The sequence below is a fragment of the Ranitomeya variabilis genome, chromosome 4 (assembly GCF_051348905.1).
Source record: "Ranitomeya variabilis isolate aRanVar5 chromosome 4, aRanVar5.hap1, whole genome shotgun sequence".
NCBI lineage: Eukaryota > Metazoa > Chordata > Amphibia > Anura > Dendrobatidae > Ranitomeya > Ranitomeya variabilis.
The window spans coordinates 321,137,479-321,154,771 of record NC_135235.1 but is presented as its reverse complement, the minus strand read 5'-3'; the positions used below and the strand labels follow the sequence as shown (position 1 = coordinate 321,154,771).

At 44.7% G+C, this 17,293-nt stretch overlaps 1 protein-coding gene across 4 annotated transcripts in view; it reads left to right on the top strand.

Annotated features, from left to right (window-relative positions):
• POU2F3 (POU class 2 homeobox 3) overlaps positions 1–17,293 on the top strand; it is a 408,573-nt gene that overhangs the window by 378,719 nt on the left and 12,561 nt on the right. For all 4 annotated transcript variants that reach the window (XM_077250489.1, XM_077250486.1, XM_077250487.1 and 1 more), the window contains exon 12: positions 15,138–15,270. In XM_077250489.1, coding sequence (XP_077106604.1) covers positions 15,138–15,270 — 133 coding nt within the window. The remainder of the gene's footprint in view (positions 1–15,137; positions 15,271–17,293) is intronic.

The following is a 17,293-nucleotide window of genomic DNA, read 5'->3' as shown; positions in this document are numbered from 1 at the left end:
AGGTCTTGTTGCAGTCTCCGGAACCAATTCTTTTTGTCTTTTCATGCATTTTTTGAGAAACGTCCAGTTCCAGGCAATGTCACTGTAGTGCCAAATTTAAGCCACTTCTTGATAACTATCTTCACAGTGTTCCATGGTATATCTCCTGACTGATAACATTCAAAGATGAGATCCCTTTGCTGCATTGTAAGCTGTTTACAGACCATGGCTTTAGCTTTTAAATGCAACTAAAGGTACCGTCACATTAAGCGACGCTGCAGCGATAGCGACAACGATGCCGATCGCTGCAGCGTCGCTGTTTGGTCGCTGGAGAGCTGTCACACAGACAGCTCTCCAGCGACCAACGATGCCGAGGTCCCCGGGTAACCAGGGTAAACATCGGGTTGCTAAGCGCAGGGCCGCGCTTAGTAACCCGATGTTTACCTTGGTTACCAGCGTAAAAGTAAAAAAAACAAACAGTACATACTCACCTTGCGCGTCCCCCAGCGTCTGCTTCCTGACACTGACTGAGCTCCGGCCCTAACAGCACAGCGGTGACATCACCGCTGTGCTTTCACTTTCACTTTCACTTTAGGGCCGGCGCTCAGTCAGTGTCAGGAAGCAGACGGCAGGGGACGCGCAGGTGAGTATGTACTGTTTGGTTTTTTTACTTTTACGCTGGTAACCAGGGTAAACATCGGGTTACTAAGTGCGACCCTGCGCTTGGTAACCCGATGTTTACCCTGGTTACCAGTGTAAAACATCGCTGGTATCGTTGCTTTTGGTGTCAAACACAACGATACACGGCGATCGGACGACCAAATAAAGTTCTGGACTTTATTCAGCGACCAGCGACATCACAGCAGGATCCTGATCGCTGCTGCGTGTCAAACTAAACGATATCGCTAGCCAGGACGCTGCAACGTCACGGATCGCTAGCGATATCGCTTAATGTGACGGTACCTTAAGAAAATGTCAGGAACATCCTTTTAGCTAATCTTTGCATGGGGTTCATCAGAATCACTGCGTACTGATTACTATGTATCATCAGTTTAAATGTGATTGATTTATTTTGAAAACAGTCACATCCTCAATTAGAAGAGGGTGTTAACACTTATTAAACCATGCTATTTTAGTTTTTTTACTTTTATTTCCCCCCTCAAAATGATTTCAGTTTATTTTTCAATGGATTTGTAGAGATTATAGCTGACATTCAAGGTGGAAAAAGTTCTTAAATTATTCTTCTTGGTATGATTTTTTATATTAGTCCATGAGCCGGGCCAGATATCGGTACCACCCGGAGTGACTAATTTTCTTTGGTATTTTTAGGTAGATGCATGTCTGTAGTTTATTTTTTGATATGATAGCCCTTACATATACGTAGCTTATTAACCCCTTCAGCCCTAGGCCTATTTGTACCCAAGTGCCTAAGCCAATCTGACCTGTGCCACTTCATGGGCTAATAACTTTGGAACGCTTTCACCTATCCAAGCCATTCTGAGATTGTTTTCTCGTGACATATTGTACTTCACGTCAGTGCTAAATGGGAGTCAATATATTTTACCTTTCTATATAAAAAAATGCTAAATATTCGGAAATTTTGGAAAAATCGGCAATTTTTTAACTTTGAAATTCTCTGCTTTTTACAAAAATACTGATACCCCCCATAATAGTTATTAATTTACACTCCCCACATGTTTACTTCATATTGGCATCATTTTGAAAATGAAACCTTATTGTTTTACGACGTAATAGGGCTTATAGTTTTATGCGCAATTTTTCACATTTACAGCAAAACCCACTTTTCAAAGGACCAAGTCACTTCTGAAGTCACTTTAAGGGGCTTACATAACAGAAACCACCCATAAATTACCCCATTTTGCAAACTACACCCCTCAAGCTGTTCAAAACTCATTTTTAAAAACTGTTAACCCTTTAGGTGTTCCACAGGAATTTTAGCAGAATGAAGGCGAAATTTCAAAATTTCATTTTTTTTCCAGATATTACATTGTAATCCAATTTTACCTGCAACCTAGCAAGGGTTAACGGCAAACCCAAACTTGGTTACCCTAATTCTGCAGTTTATAGAAACACCCCACATGTACTCGTAAACTAAAGTATGGGCACACAGCACAGCTCAACACGGAAGGAGCGCTATGTGGTTTTTGGGTGGCGGATTCACTGGAAGAAATCTAGGGGGCCATGTCACATTTGAAGGCTGCCTGAGGTACCCCCACAGTGGAAACCCCAAAAAGTGACCCTATTTTGGAAACTACACCCCCAAGGAATCTTTTAGGGGGTATAGTGACCACTTTGACCCAACCAGTGTTTCACAGTAGTTGGAAACACTTGGTTGAGAAAATGGAAAAAGTGCATTTTTTACATGAAGGTGTCATTTTAGGCTCATTTTTTTATTTTTAAGAGGTGTACCAGCAAAAAATGCACCCCACTATTTGTTCACCAATCTCTCCCGAACACAACAACACCCGATATGTTGTCGTACACTGCAGTATTGGGGAACGGCAGGCCTCGGAAGGGAAGGAGCGCCAAATGACTTTTGGAGTGCAAATTTTACTGGAAGAAATCTAGGGGGCTATGTCACATTTGAAGACACCCTGAGGTGCCCCAACACACGCACACACACTGACACATACACGTTCTGTGCTGAACAGGACTCTCCGGTCTTCTCTGCAGAGCTCCTATCTCCCTCTGTAGAGGCTGACACCTCCCAGGCTTGTGACTGATCACATGGCCGTGACATCACCACAGGTCCTGTAGTCCTGTACTGTGTGCTGCTGCTGGTAAGGAACTTGTGGAGAGAGGGGGAACAGTCACCTAGCACCAGCGCTCCCAGCTCTAAGAACGAGCGCCTCATGAAGGTGGGCCCCTGCCTCCTCCTTCCCTGCGCGGCGGCCTTTCCCCCCGGCGGCTGTATTCGGCGTATAAGACAACCGCCCTCTTGGAGCCATGTTTTTCATGGCTAAAAAGTCGTCTTATACGCCAGGAAATACGGTAAATAAAATTTTAATGTTTTTCTTTGTGTTTGCAGGTGTTTACTGACTATCTAACGGCATGATGGAAGTACCAGCAAGGAAGAAATCACGGATCGACTGTATCATACACTGCTCTAATGATGACAGCGATGATCTGGCGTCCCTTAAGGATTTGGACTCCTGGAAAACATTGCTTAGGGCTGCAGAGATCAGGCAGCATGAATCAGTCCTGGTAGCAGCTAAGGGCCTTGAAGAAGGAGAAATACCACACATACAATATCACCGTAAATGTCGTAGTATCTTTACAATGAAGAAGTCACTGGATTCTATCCTTGGCAAGGGTGTCAATGTTGAAACAGCAAGCAAAATCTCCATGAGGAAGCTACCGAGGGGTGCCCCCAGTGATAGCAGGGTGTATGCCAAAGTATGTATCTTCTGTGAGAAGTCAAGCAAGTACCTAAAAGGAAAACAAACAAGGGAGCCAATTGTCCAGTGTGTTGAGCTACGAGCAGATGAGACGATCCGCAGAGCAGCGATAAGGAAAGGCACACAGAGAATACTTGGTTTACTTAGCAGAGACCTTGTTGCTGCAGAGGGGCACTACCACAAGTCGTGCTACAAACTATTCACAAAAGATGATTCCCAAGTGGCCTGTAGGTCTAGTGCAGCTGAAAATCAGGTCGAAAGCGAGGAAGTACGCTACGAAGAGGCAGAGAAAGAGGCCCTTGAAGAACTCTTCTTGTATATAAGGACTAAATTGTTCCCAAACCCAGAAGTACTGCCTATGATAAACCTCACATCTAGGCTTGAGAGATTAATGATATCCCGTGGTATCATCCAACTGAAACCATCGACAAAGAAACATGTTCGACGAAAACTTGAAACAGAGATTGGGGAATCACTCCGCTTTCTCTCAGATGAGAAAGGTAAGCTTCTAGTCTATCCATGTAGCCTATCAATGGACGACCTTGTCCGGCAAGTACACAGCATGACAAAAGATCTGCAAGAAGCAAGAGCTGCTAACTCTGGAGATATCGTAACCAAAGCAGCAATGCAGCTAAGGAATGAGATCAAGAAGCAAGATGTGAGTCAGCCATGGCCTCCCAATACAGATCAGAATGTCGTTCCTGCATTAGTCACTCAATTCCTGCAAACCCTGCTTACAGGAGATTGTGAGTGCCAAACTACCTGTGAAAGAGCTCAACGTCTTGCCACATCCTTCGGCAGTGACTTGGTTTTTGCTGTTACCAATGGAAAGACAAAGCCACCAAAGCACGTACTGCTATCCTTTGCAGTTAAGTCTTTGACCGGCAATACAGAACTGATTCGAACTCTGAATCGTCTTGGCCACTGTGTGTCATATTCAATGGCTGAGGAGATCGATACAGCCCTTTGTATCCAGAAGTTGGAATGTTCAAAGGATGACATCCCAATGCCAGCAAGTATCTACCCAGGTGTGTTCACAACCCTGGCCTGGGATAACATTGACAGACTTGAGGAGACACTAAGTGGAGCAGGTACATCTCATAGAGTCAATGGCATTGCTGTTCAGTCCAATGTTGCATGCTCTGTGACAAAGAAAGTCCTGCCAGATGTAACCAAGTCGAAGAAAAGAAGCATAACTCTGACAGAATTAATGCTACCGATATACAATGTTGGGCAGCGGGGAGAGCCACCCAGGATTGAGACTTCGAATGTTAACACTACCAAGGAGGTCCAGGATTCAAAAACCAAAAACCATATCTGGCTTCTGGCTAGAATGTCAGACCATGAGGATCAGACCACCAGCAGTTGGACTGGGTTCAACATAAAAATCCGCAGCGACATTGTAGTGGCCCAGGACACTGTAAGCTACCTGCCCACTATCAATGCTCCTGCAACAGCCATGTCCACTGTGAATGAAGTCTTGGAGCAAACACATGCCATCATGCAGACCCTGAAGCTTAACAGAATTGTGTGTGTGTTTGATCAAGCACTCTATGCCAAAGCTGCCGAGGTTATCTGGAAACAGGAGAAGTTCAAGAACATTATAATTAGAATGGGTGTCTTCCACACAATCTGTAATCTCCTCTCTATCATAGGGAACAGATTTCAGGATGCAGGCCTTAGAGATCTGTGTGTTGAATCCGGTGTAATCGCTGAAGGATCAGTGTCTGGAGTGATGGACGGCCGGAGGTACAACAGAGCAGTGAGACTACACAAGCTGGTCTATGAAGCACTTATGAGGCTTGCATGGAAAAACTTCCTTCCATGGCTAGAAGAAAACCATGCAAGGGACCTTCACCATCTGGATGAAACACTGAAGAACATCACAAACTTTCGCATCAGTGTGTCGCAGGGATCCTTCGAAAAGCTCTTGGATATTGAATCTTGCACACTTACCCTGAAGCTCTTTCAAGTTTATCTTGAGACCCTCAGAAATGAACAACTCTCAGCATTCTGGATGTCATACTTGGACATGGTCGAGACCATGCTGGCCCTGGTTCGAGCTTCAAGAGAAGGCAACTGGATGCTTCACCTAGGAGCAATCCGACAGATGATACCATGGTGTTTTGCCTATGACAAGGTCAACTATGCCCGATACCTAACCTATTACTATGCCACAATGTCTCGGCTGCCCATAGAACACCCAGAGGTCCATGAATACTTCATGCAAGGTGGCTTTTCGGTCCAGATCGGTAGCAAGAATCCTTTTGGACGAATTCCTGTGGACCAGACCATTGAAGAGACAATCAACAAAGACACCCAGACACCAGGGGGCACAAAAGGCTTCAGCCTCAAAGTTGGAGCTGTTTCCAGGTTCTACCTGACATCAGAGTACCGCAGTATGTACTTGAGGCAGCTGAGGGCCCTGGTAGGCCAACAATATACTGACTTCAGCCATTCAGACCTACAGGTGTCTAGGATTAGAAGAGATGAAGCCGATGTCCAATCTTTCGTTCAACTGCTGGAGACAGGTTGGGTGAACCCCTTCAACAAAGAGCATAATGGTGAACTTATCAGTTTGTCAACAGCGACTGTAGCACCACCAGATGTAGCCAAAGACCTTCAAGGGGCATACAGTATAGGAGAGGATGCATATCAAACATTCAAGGATGAGCGTTTGGGTACCGATAAGCCAACTACATTGTTTCATGACAAGATGACGAAGAACAAACTTAAAACGTTCTCTAACATCCAAATGAAGACACGCAGACAAGGTCTTGGCAAGGAGGTAATTTTGAAGGCTGACAGAAACCTATTTGGCCAGATGATACTTGTAGCTGAGAACAGAAAGCTACAAATGAGTGATGTCTTGACTCATCCCCTGGGTCCATTGCCATGGGCACTTGCCAATGGTGATGGGTCTATCCGCAAGACCAACAAGGCTGCCCTCGCAAGGGAGTTGGAGAGGAATGCTCGTCCTGCAGAAGTGATCCCCGAGCCCTCTGCAACCATCATTGATGGGATGAGCCTGGTTCAGAAACTGAAGGGAAACAATGCAACATTTGGCCAGCTAGCAGGCACAGCAATGAGTCGCGCTATCCATGAGGGTGCTAAGAGCAAGCGCATTGATATTGTCTTTGACGTCTACAAGGAGACATCCATCAAAGATACAGAAAGAGTCAACAGATATGAAGGCACAGGGATCCATTTCAAGAACATTCAACATGGGCACAACATCCAGCAGTGGAAAAAGCTTCTAAGTAGTTCCTCCAACAAGGCAAGTCTCATAAAGTTTCTGGTAGAAGAATGGAAGGCGAAACACCACAGGGAGAAGCTTGAGGAGAAGGAGCTGTATGTCACATGTGAGCAGCTCTGCTTTAAGATCACCAAAGAACAGTGGGAAGAGGCTGCTGACCTTAAGTCAAATCAAGAAGAAGCAGACACACGCCTCCTTCTCCATGCTCTTCATGCAGCAGAATCTGGTTACAAGTCGGTCATCATCACTTCGGAGGATACTGATGTCATGGTCCTGTGTCTGGGCATGTGCCACAAAATCCCATCCCACCTGTTCCAGAAATGCGGTACACAGAACCGGACAAGATTCCTGGATATCACCACTCTGAGCCGAACATTGGGAGGCAGCGTATGTGATTCATTGATTGGTATGCATGCATTTACAGGCTGTGACACCGTCAGTGCATTCGCTGGCCGTGGGAAGATGACGACACTCAAGCAGTTGAAGATGAACAAGACATACCAGGATGCCTTTCAGGAAGTTGGTCGTTCATGGGAAGTGTCTACCGAACTTTTTGAGAAGTTACAGGAAATCACCTGCCACATGTACCTGCCAACTACCCAAACAACTGAGGTAAACAGGCTCCGTTATCAGCTGTTCTGTGCCAGACGTGGAGTGGTAGAGTCAAGTCAACTCCCTCCTTGCCAGGACTGCCTTTTCATGCATGCACTGCGTGCAAACTACCAGGCTGCGATCTGGAGGAGAAGTCTGCAGAGCCAGCCATGGGTTGCAAACCCAACAGACTGCGGTTGGATGATAGATAACGACGGAAAGCTTGTTGTCAAGTGGATGCAAGGGGCACCAGCACCAGAAGCTATTATACAGCTACTGTCCTGCAAGTGTGTGCGGTCATGTGAACTTCCTCAGTGTACTTGCCTCAGCAATGGCCTGAAGTGCACAGACATGTGCAGATTACAGACATGCCAGAACAAGGGTACTGAAGACGAGCCAGTAGAACAACAGTCAGATTCAGAGTCCGATGTTGAAGATATTATGGAGTAACATATATATATATATATATATATATATATATATATATATATATATATATATATATATATATGCACATGACATGTTCAGTGTGTATTTACATAACTTGGATTAAATTTTGTTACAAATACTACATCTAGTCACTCCGGGTGGTACCGATATCGTCATATTTGGTTCTTGGCTCATGCTAAAATTCCTGTGGAACACCTAAAGGGTTAACAGTTTTTAAAAATGAGTTTTGAACAGCTTGAGGGGTGTAGTTTGCAAAATGGGGTAATTTATGGGTGGTTTCTGTTATGTAAGCCCCTTAAAGTGACTTCAGAAGTGACTTGGTCCTTTGAAAAGTGGGTTTTGCTGTAAATGTGAAAAATTGCGCATAAAACTATAAGCCCTATTACGTCGTAAAACAATAAGGTTTCATTTTCAAAATGATGCCAATATGAAGTAAACATGTGGGGAGTGTAAATTAATAACTATTATGGGGGGTATCAGTATTTTTGTAAAAAGCAGAGAATTTCAAAGTTAAAAAATTGCCGATTTTTCCAAAATTTCCGAATATTTAGCATTTTTTTATATAGAAAGGTAAAATATATTGACTCCCATTTAGCACTGACGTGAAGTACAATATGTCACGAGAAAACAATCTCAGAATGGCTTGGATAGGTGAAAGCGTTCCAAAGTTATTAGCCCATGAAGTGGCACAGGTCAGATTGGCTTAGGCACTTGGGTACAAATAGGCCTAGGGCTGAAGGGGTTAATAAGCTACGTATATGTAAGGGCTATCATATCAAAAAATAAACTACAGACATGCATCTACCTAAAAATACCAAAGAGAATTAGTCACTCCGCTTGGTACCGATATCGTCAAATTTGGTTCTTGGCTCATGGACTATATGACAACAACTTGGCATTTTAACAGGGGTGTGTAGACTTTTTTTTATATCCACAGTACATGAATGCCACTATTGCTGCATGTAGAAACAAGAGATTTTTTTTAATCAAAGTGTGACCAAAATGTGCAGCAAGAGCCTCAAGTTTTTACGTGTGTGTGTAATAATAATAATAATAAAGTAATTTAAGTATTCAATATTTGTGGAGTGCTATTGAGTAGTGCTTGGTTCTGAACACGTATGACACAAAAGGTGGAAGGCAATTAAAGGAAAGGCACCAGCACAGACAATCTAAAAAAGGGGGAGCACGCCTCTAAGGACTTGATCAGGTGCAAACTTCATTTTGTATAATTAAAATCAGCTCATAAAACTAAAAAGTATTGTCATAAAAATAAATAGGAAATCAAATTGACAAGGTGGAACACCTGGAGATGAAAATAATGTCATAAGATAATTCATATTAGCAAAACCATAGAAAAGATTTTGTACAAGTATCAAAACCCTAACAATGCATCATATACGCTCAACTGCATGACAAATACAGAATGAGCGGAACTCAGGAATATGGAGCATGAGATGTAACTACAAAAGGCAATAAAATATACATTTACGTTATGTTCTTCCACGGACCATTCAATAACACCAAAGGAAAGAAATCCAATAAACCAGAGGCGTAGCTAGGGTTTTGGTCCAGGGGGGCGAAGCTTCTGTGTGGGCCCCTAACCAGGTAACCTTGATTACAACTCGGTGATGCACCCTAATAGTGGAGGAGAACCTCAGCAGATGACCGCGCTGTTACTGAAGATAATCTCTATATAAAGACCAATATGGATATTACCGCCATATGGTCAGTGGTAGATACCAGCCCTACAGAACATAGAGATCACTGCACAGTTACAGATAGTGACTTACCGCTGATGTCCTTTCTGATGGAATCGTTCATTTTTCCTATCTTTTCCATCTGGCCCAGACCGACATGACAACTTCTTCCAGCAACGACTCAGCTGCAGAGAATATAACAAAGACATATTTAACTTCTCATGTTCCAGCCATCACCATCTATTCCCAACCTGCACAAACTCCTCATCCTGCTTATACCCCAAATACTGAGCTGCTGCCGTATGTGCCCTATTACTGCACCTGATACCTCAATACTGAGCCGCTGCTACCGTATGTGTCCCTATTACTGCCCCTGATTCCCCAATACTGAGCCACTGCTGCCGTATGTGTCCCTATTACTGCACCTGATATCCCAATACTGAGCCGCTGGTGCAGCGCCCCAGAGTCCTGGTCGTTGCAGTACTGATGCTCCGCCCCGCCGCTAAGGGGAGTGATGGTACGTCTGATGGCACTAAAGGAGTTCACCTGACCAGGTATCACAGACACCAATACACTTCACAGTCTGGCCTCCAGGGGGAGCTAAGGGCGCTATGTATTAGGCCACTCCTCACAATCTGGTAAAACTGGGGGTTAGATAGAAAGTTAGACAGAAAGCTGACTGGGTTGGAACCAGGCAACATCCTGTGGCAGAGGGTGTTGCAGGGGAAGATTCAGGGGGGTCCCTGTCAGGGGTGGGATCCTGACAGAGGCCTAGCGAACAGGAAAGAACGTTAAGGAACCGCGCCTGCACTACATCGCGGCGGTATCTCAAGAAAGGACAAGAAGCGAGGTTTATTGTGAAGAGTGAGAAACGAGATCAAAGCAAAAAGGAGATAACACCAGTAGGAGTCGTGCTGTAAGATCGAGGCAACATCCTACTGAGGCGCGTAGCCGGTGGCCGGGAACGCCGAGGAAGAATTGGGCTCCAAGCATTACTTCAAACCAACGGCAGGACAGTTAATTATAGGTTGGCTGTCTCACCTAAATCACCTAAGCAGACATAGGGGGCAACTGTGGGAGAGGGGCGTCACTAGGGTCCCGGAAGAACTCCAGGCCTACCCGTCATACGGGTGCGTCCTATCCATATCATCTGGGGGACGGAGAAGAACATCAGAATAGACATAAGTTGTGAGAAAGAACATCAGAAACAGACACAACAGTTGTGAGGACTATCCCATGGTGCTCAGCAGGGAAGGACTACAACACACAGGCGCTAGAAGGAAGGCACAGATTTCCACCTGCAAAGGGAACTCTGGAGGTGCCATTGGACTGGCCAGTCTCAGACAGCCCTGTTAACCGTACTCTGGATTGAGGATCTTGAAGTCTTCAGTAAAGAGGTAAAGAGACTGCAACCCTGTGTCCTCATTATTCATTGCGACCTGCACCGCACACCACCATTTACACCTTTCATTGGACGCCCCTTAGCAGGGTCACGGACCGGGTCTAGCCACCGTGACAACCCCAGAACTGAGACAGAAAAGCCCGGTACTGAGTGCCCCGCGGCCCTGCGTCTGGGGGCGCTCCACTGTCGCCATATGTGTCCCTATTACTGGCCCTGATACCCCAATATTGAGCCGCTGCTGCCGTATGTGTCCCTATTACTGCACCTGATACCCCAATACTGAGCCGCTGCTGCTGTATGTGACCCTATTACTGCACCTGATACCCCAATACTGAGCAGCTGCTGCCGTATGTGTCCTTATTACTGCCCCTAATACCCCAATACTGAGCTGCTACTGCTGTATGTGTCCCTATTACTGCACCTGATACCCCAATACTGAGCCGCTGGCGCCATATGTGTCCCTATTACTGGCCCTGATACCCCAATACTGAGCCGCTGCTGCCGTATGTGTCCTTATTACTGCACCTGATATCAATACTGAGCCGCTGCTGCTGTATGTGTCCTTATTACTGCCCCTGATACCCCAATACTGAGCAGCTGCTGCCGTATGTGTCCTTATTACTGCCCCTGATACCCCAATACTGAGCCGCTGCTGCCGTATGTGTCCTATTACTGCACCCGATACCCCAATACTGAGCCACTGCTGCCGTATGTGTCCCTATTACTGCACCTGATACCCCAATACTGAGCAGCTGCTGCCGTATGTGTCCCTATTACTGCACCTGACACCCCAGTACTGAGCCGCTGCTGCTGTATGTGTCCCTATTATTGCCCCTGATACCCCAATACTGAGCCGCTGCTGCCGTTTGTGCCCTATTACTGCACCCGATACCCCAATACTGAGCCACTGCTGCCGTATGTGTCCCTATTACTGCCCCTGATACTCCAATACTGAGCCGCTGCTGCCGTATGTGTCCCTATTACTACACCTGATGCCCCAATACTGAGCCGCTGCTGCCATATGTGTCCCTATTACTGCACTTGATACCCCAATACTGAGCCGCTGCTGCCGTATGTGTCCCTATTACTGCACCTGCTGTGTGATTCTCAGTGCCCTCTAAATTCTAAAGAACCCCTCTATAGTAATATTAATAGTAATGCCGGGTGCAAGTGCCCTAGAAAACAGTGCCCATATTTTGCCCCTAGAAAGTAATAATGCCCTGTGTGCCCCTTTAATAGCCACAGTAACTGGAGTTCCCCTATAACAATAAGTGTCCACCTTACATTTAATAGTCCCGAGTCTCCCTCTGTACAGCTCCCCTATACACAGTATACTGACCCCTTAGTAGCCCCCAAACTGTTTGATGGCTCCAACAATGTATAATGACCCCCACACTGTAATCTCCATACTGTATGATGGCCCCCTAGATAGTGTCCATATATAGGTAGCATAATGCACCAAATAGTCCACAATATAGTATAATGCACTCCCCATAGACAGACTCTATAGTATACGGCAGCCCCCATAGGCAGTCACTGTAATAAGGCAGCACCCCCATATAGGCAGACCCTTTAATAAGGCAGCACCCCATAGTCAGACCCTGTAATAAGGCAGCACCCCTATAGGCTGACCCTGTAATAAGGCAGCACCCCTATAGGCAGACCCTGTAATAAGGCAGCACCCCCATAGTCAGACCCTGTTATAAGGCAGCACCCCTTTAGGCAGACCCTGTAATGAGGCAGCACCCCTATAGGCAGACCCTGTAATAAGGCAGCACCCCCATAGTCAGACCCTGTAATAAGGCAGCACCCCTATAGGCTGACCCTGTAATAAGGCAGCACCCCTATAGGCAGACCCTGTAATAAGGCAGCACCCCCATAGTCAGACCCTGTAATAAGGCAGCACCCCTATAGGCAGACCCTGTAATAAGGCAGCACCCCCATAGTCAGACCCTGTAATGAGGCAGCACCCCCATAGTCAGACCCTGTAATAAGGCAGCATCCCCATAGTCACCCTGTAATGAGGCAGCACCCCTATAGTCAGACCCTGTAATGAGGCAGCACCCCTATAATCAGACCCTGTAATGAGGCAGCCCCCATATTCAGACCCTGTAATAAAGCAGCGCCCATAGTCAGACCCTGTAATAAGGCAGCACCCCTATAGGCAGACCCTGCGCGCGCCGATACAGTTACAGCAGCATAGCTCCGGGTGGGCCCCCTCAGAGCACCGGGCCTGGGGTGCCTGCACTCTCTGCCCCCCCCCCACCCCCCGGTAGCTACGCTACTGCAATAAATTATAGTTACCAAAGACACCATAAATGTATGGGAAATAATGAAAGAGCAGACAAGGGAGCCAGCCACTATCAACAATCATTTAGGGGAGAGTACACATTGTATGCCACAAATTGGCATATCTAACTATTCTTTGCATAGTGTGTATGGGAAACTTTAGGGTGCATCAACACACCTGTGTGTTCAAATGTTGCCAAGTGATGGTTTTTCATAGACAGCACGTGGACCCATAGTCTTAGAGATCCATTCACACATCTGTGAAAATGACAGATCCGAGAATGAGATCAGTGAAAATCCGAGTATGTCTTCTTCTTATCCGTTGTTAAGGATTACATTTGTCATACCACTAGCATTGGCCCTCATAAAATAATAAAGCTTATACTCACCTCCCATAGCGGCGCTGTTTCTTGCGGTGTCGGCACTCTGTCTCATGGGGCTCTTGTGCTGTTGTGGCGCGTGATGCCAGCGCCCAATCAACACTGGCATCACTGTTCCCGCCTCCTGTCGAATTGAGCAGGAAGTGGAAGTCAGAAATCAGCTGCAGCCCGGATTTACTCTTCATGTTTGATTTCTCTGAAGGTGGGGACAGTGATGGCAGTGCTGATTGGGCGCCGGCGTCACATGTCATGACACCACGTAAGAGTCTCAGGAAGAGTGCATGCTGACACCGAAGGACCTACGCCGGCACAGGAGGCGAGTATAGGCTTTATTATTTTATGGGGGCCAAACATTTTGATCAAGAAGGGGTTGTCCTAGCAGTGGACAACCCTATTAAGCTTTATTGAGATATACAGTATATATCTATTGTGTAGATCATCTCACTCAGTGGTACATGGAGGTAGAAACTTATGGTAGATCAGCTCACTCAGTGGTACATGGAGATAGAAACATGTGGTAGATCAGCTCACTCAGTGGTACATGGAGGTAGAAACGGGAACACTATCTCTTTAAGTCCTTCACTGGTTTATTAGGTACATGCAGCATAGACCATGGTGAAGTAAAATAAAAACTGACCTTTGAGCAAAACATGAAAACAAAACAAAATGGTATTTCACAGTCAATACATCTATGGGGATCCGCCCGCACAGGGTTAGCAAAAACATGATTCAGCTTAGCCCCAACACAAGCACTTTCCCTGAGTTACTCTCTCCCAAACACACTGAACACTGAATGCCTCAGGAGGCTGACTGTTTAAACCCCAGACCACATCCTGGTTGTCCACAAAAACCCAGCACTTAAACAGGATAGCTGATCAACCCCTCTCAAAACTTAGTGTGCTGGAGCAAAACTTCTGGGTTTCAAATCACTGAAGCCAATAGCCTCAGCGAAACGTATCTCCCCTCCAGCACTTTACCATATCTCCCCCCTCTGCCCAAACCTGGGGGGTTTGGCACCTTGGCACCTTCACTCGCTAAACAGGGAAGTCACACAATGTAACTGCATATAGATATATTTATTCAGCGCAGCCCTGAGTCATGCACATGCTTCAGCTTCTTGGGTCTTGTTTGAGTGAGATGGAAAGTAACAGTTGAATGAGGAACAGATGGAGACATATAGATGGTTCTATACGGGAACATTACATAGATTATAAATGTAAACTAGTAATACAAATGTATAATATGATTTTTCTCCCATGATACTTTTTTAACTGCTCTAAATAAAAAAAAAGAGAAATAAAAGTAGAGCTCAAAATAGGCAAAAATAAAGCTGGGGTTTAAATATCTAATAGTAGGGTTCTCTGAGTCCATAGAAATAGCAAATTTAATCTGAAACTTTAAATTTACAGCACATAGAGTTCTTACTCATAATAGAGGGTTCGGATCCCACACGTATGAACCAACCAGCTCTGTTTATTTACCACTACACCATAAATTTGAATATTTAAAAATTCTGAACAATATCTGCATTTCTTTCCCTTTGTATAATTTGGACAGAGGAAATATAGCAGTTACTGCATGACATGAAATAGTTGTCTTGAAATTGTATAATTGAATAGTAGTATGGAGAGAATGCTGTAGGAACTCTGAACGTATTACTTTTTTGTTTTATAGTAACGTCATCTTGTTCCCCTGGGAACTCCAGCAGACCATCCTCACCAAGCTCAGGCCTCCACTCCAGCAGTCCTGGAATTCCTCTAAATAATTCCAAGCCCAATGTCAATACCCCCAGCTACAACTCTTCTGGGTGAGGTTTTATTGTTTTCTTAACTACTAAATGACTAAGCATTGATAAGTACAAATTATAATCCATGTTTAAAAATGTAAAAGTAGCTTAGAAGCACTAGGAAAATTCTAAGACTCTGATCACATTAGTGTCCTGGTTTCTATTTTCACAGATGTGCCATTTTTCCCTAATTTAAGTCAAAATTGGACCAGAATCTTGGGCATCTATAGGGCACACTTAATAACACAAACACTATTACATATTTGAACCCTTCTGCACACCCTGACACACACACATATAGATAGATAGAGAATTTTTGCTTTCTTGGCCTTTTTTTCAGAGAATACAGTTATATGAAAAAGTTTGGGCACCCCTATTAATCTTAAGCTTAATGTTTTATAAAAAAAATTTTGTTGAAGGAAAGATGAATGCAGCACATTATCAGCAACTATTGGAGGCAAATTTGCAATCATCAGCCCGGAAACTGCGCATAGGACGTACTTGGACGTTGCAGCATAACAACGATCCAAAACACAAGGTCAAGTCAACCTGTAATTGGCTACAGCAACAAAGTGAAGGTTCTGGAGTGGCCATCTCAGTCTCCTGACCTCAATATCATTGAGCCACTCTGCGGAGATCTCAAGCGCACAGTTCATGCTAAACAGCCCAGGCATTTACAGGAACTGGAGGCTTTTTGCCAAGAAGAGTGGGCAGCTTTACCATCTGAGGAAATAAAGAACCTCATCCACAACTACCACAAAAGACTTCAAGCTGTCATTGATGTTAGAGGGGGCAATACACGGTATTAAGAAATGGGGTAGGTCAACTTTGGATCAGGGTCATTTGGATGTTTTGGGTTGTCATTATGATTTAAGAAGAGAAAACACAGTAGTTTGACAGTAAATGGCTTCACACAACCACTAACCATGAGTGGAGAAAAAATGTTGGTGTTGTCATTTATACAGTTATATGAAAAAGTTTGGGCACCCCTATTAATCTTAAGCTTAATGTTTTATAAAATTTGTTTTTTTTGCAACAGCTATTTCAGTTTCATATATCTAATAACTGTTGGACACAGTAATGTTTCTGCCTTGAAATGAGGTTTATTGTACTAACAGAAAATGTACAATCTGCATTCAAACAAAATTTGACAGGTGCATAAGTATGGGCACCCTCATCATTTTCTTGTTTTAAATGCTCCTACCTACTTTTTACTGACTTACTAAAGCACTTTTTTGGTTTTGTAACCTCCTTGAGCTTTGAACTTCATAGCTAGATGTATGCAATCATGAGAAAAGCTACTTAAAGTGGCCACTTGCAAGTTGTTCTCCTGCTTGAATCTCCTCTGAAGAGTGGCATCATGGGCTCCTCAAAACAACTGTCAAATGATCTGAAAACAAAGATTATTCAACATAGCTGTTCAGGGGAAGGATACAAAAAGCTGTCTAAGAGATTTAACCTGTCAATTTCCACTGTGAGGAACATAGTAAGGAAATGGAAGAACACAGGTACAGTTCTTGTTAAGGCCAGAAGTGGCAGGCCAAGAAAAACATCAGAAAGGCAGAGAAGAAGAATGGTGACATCAGTCAAGGACAATCCTTAGACCACCTCCAGAGAGCTGCAGCATCAACTTGCTGCAGATGGTGTCACTGTGCATCGGTCAACTATACAACGCACTTTGCACAAGGAGAAGCTGTATGGGAGAGTGATGCGAAAGAAGCCGTTTCTGCAAGCACGCCACAAACGGAGTCGGCTGAGGTATGCAAAAGCACATTTGGAGAAGCCAATTTATTTTTGGAAGAAGGTCCTGTGGACTGATGAAACCAAGATTGAGTTGTTTGGCCATACAAAAGGCGTTATGCATGGCGGCAAAAAAACACAGCATTCCAAGAAAAACACTTGCTACCCACAGTAAAATTTGGTTCAGGTTCCATCATGCTTTGAGGCTGTGTGGCCAATGCCGGCACTGGGAATCTTGATAAAGTTGAGGGACACATGGATTCCTCTCAGTATGAGCAGATTCTTGACAATAATGTTCATGAAT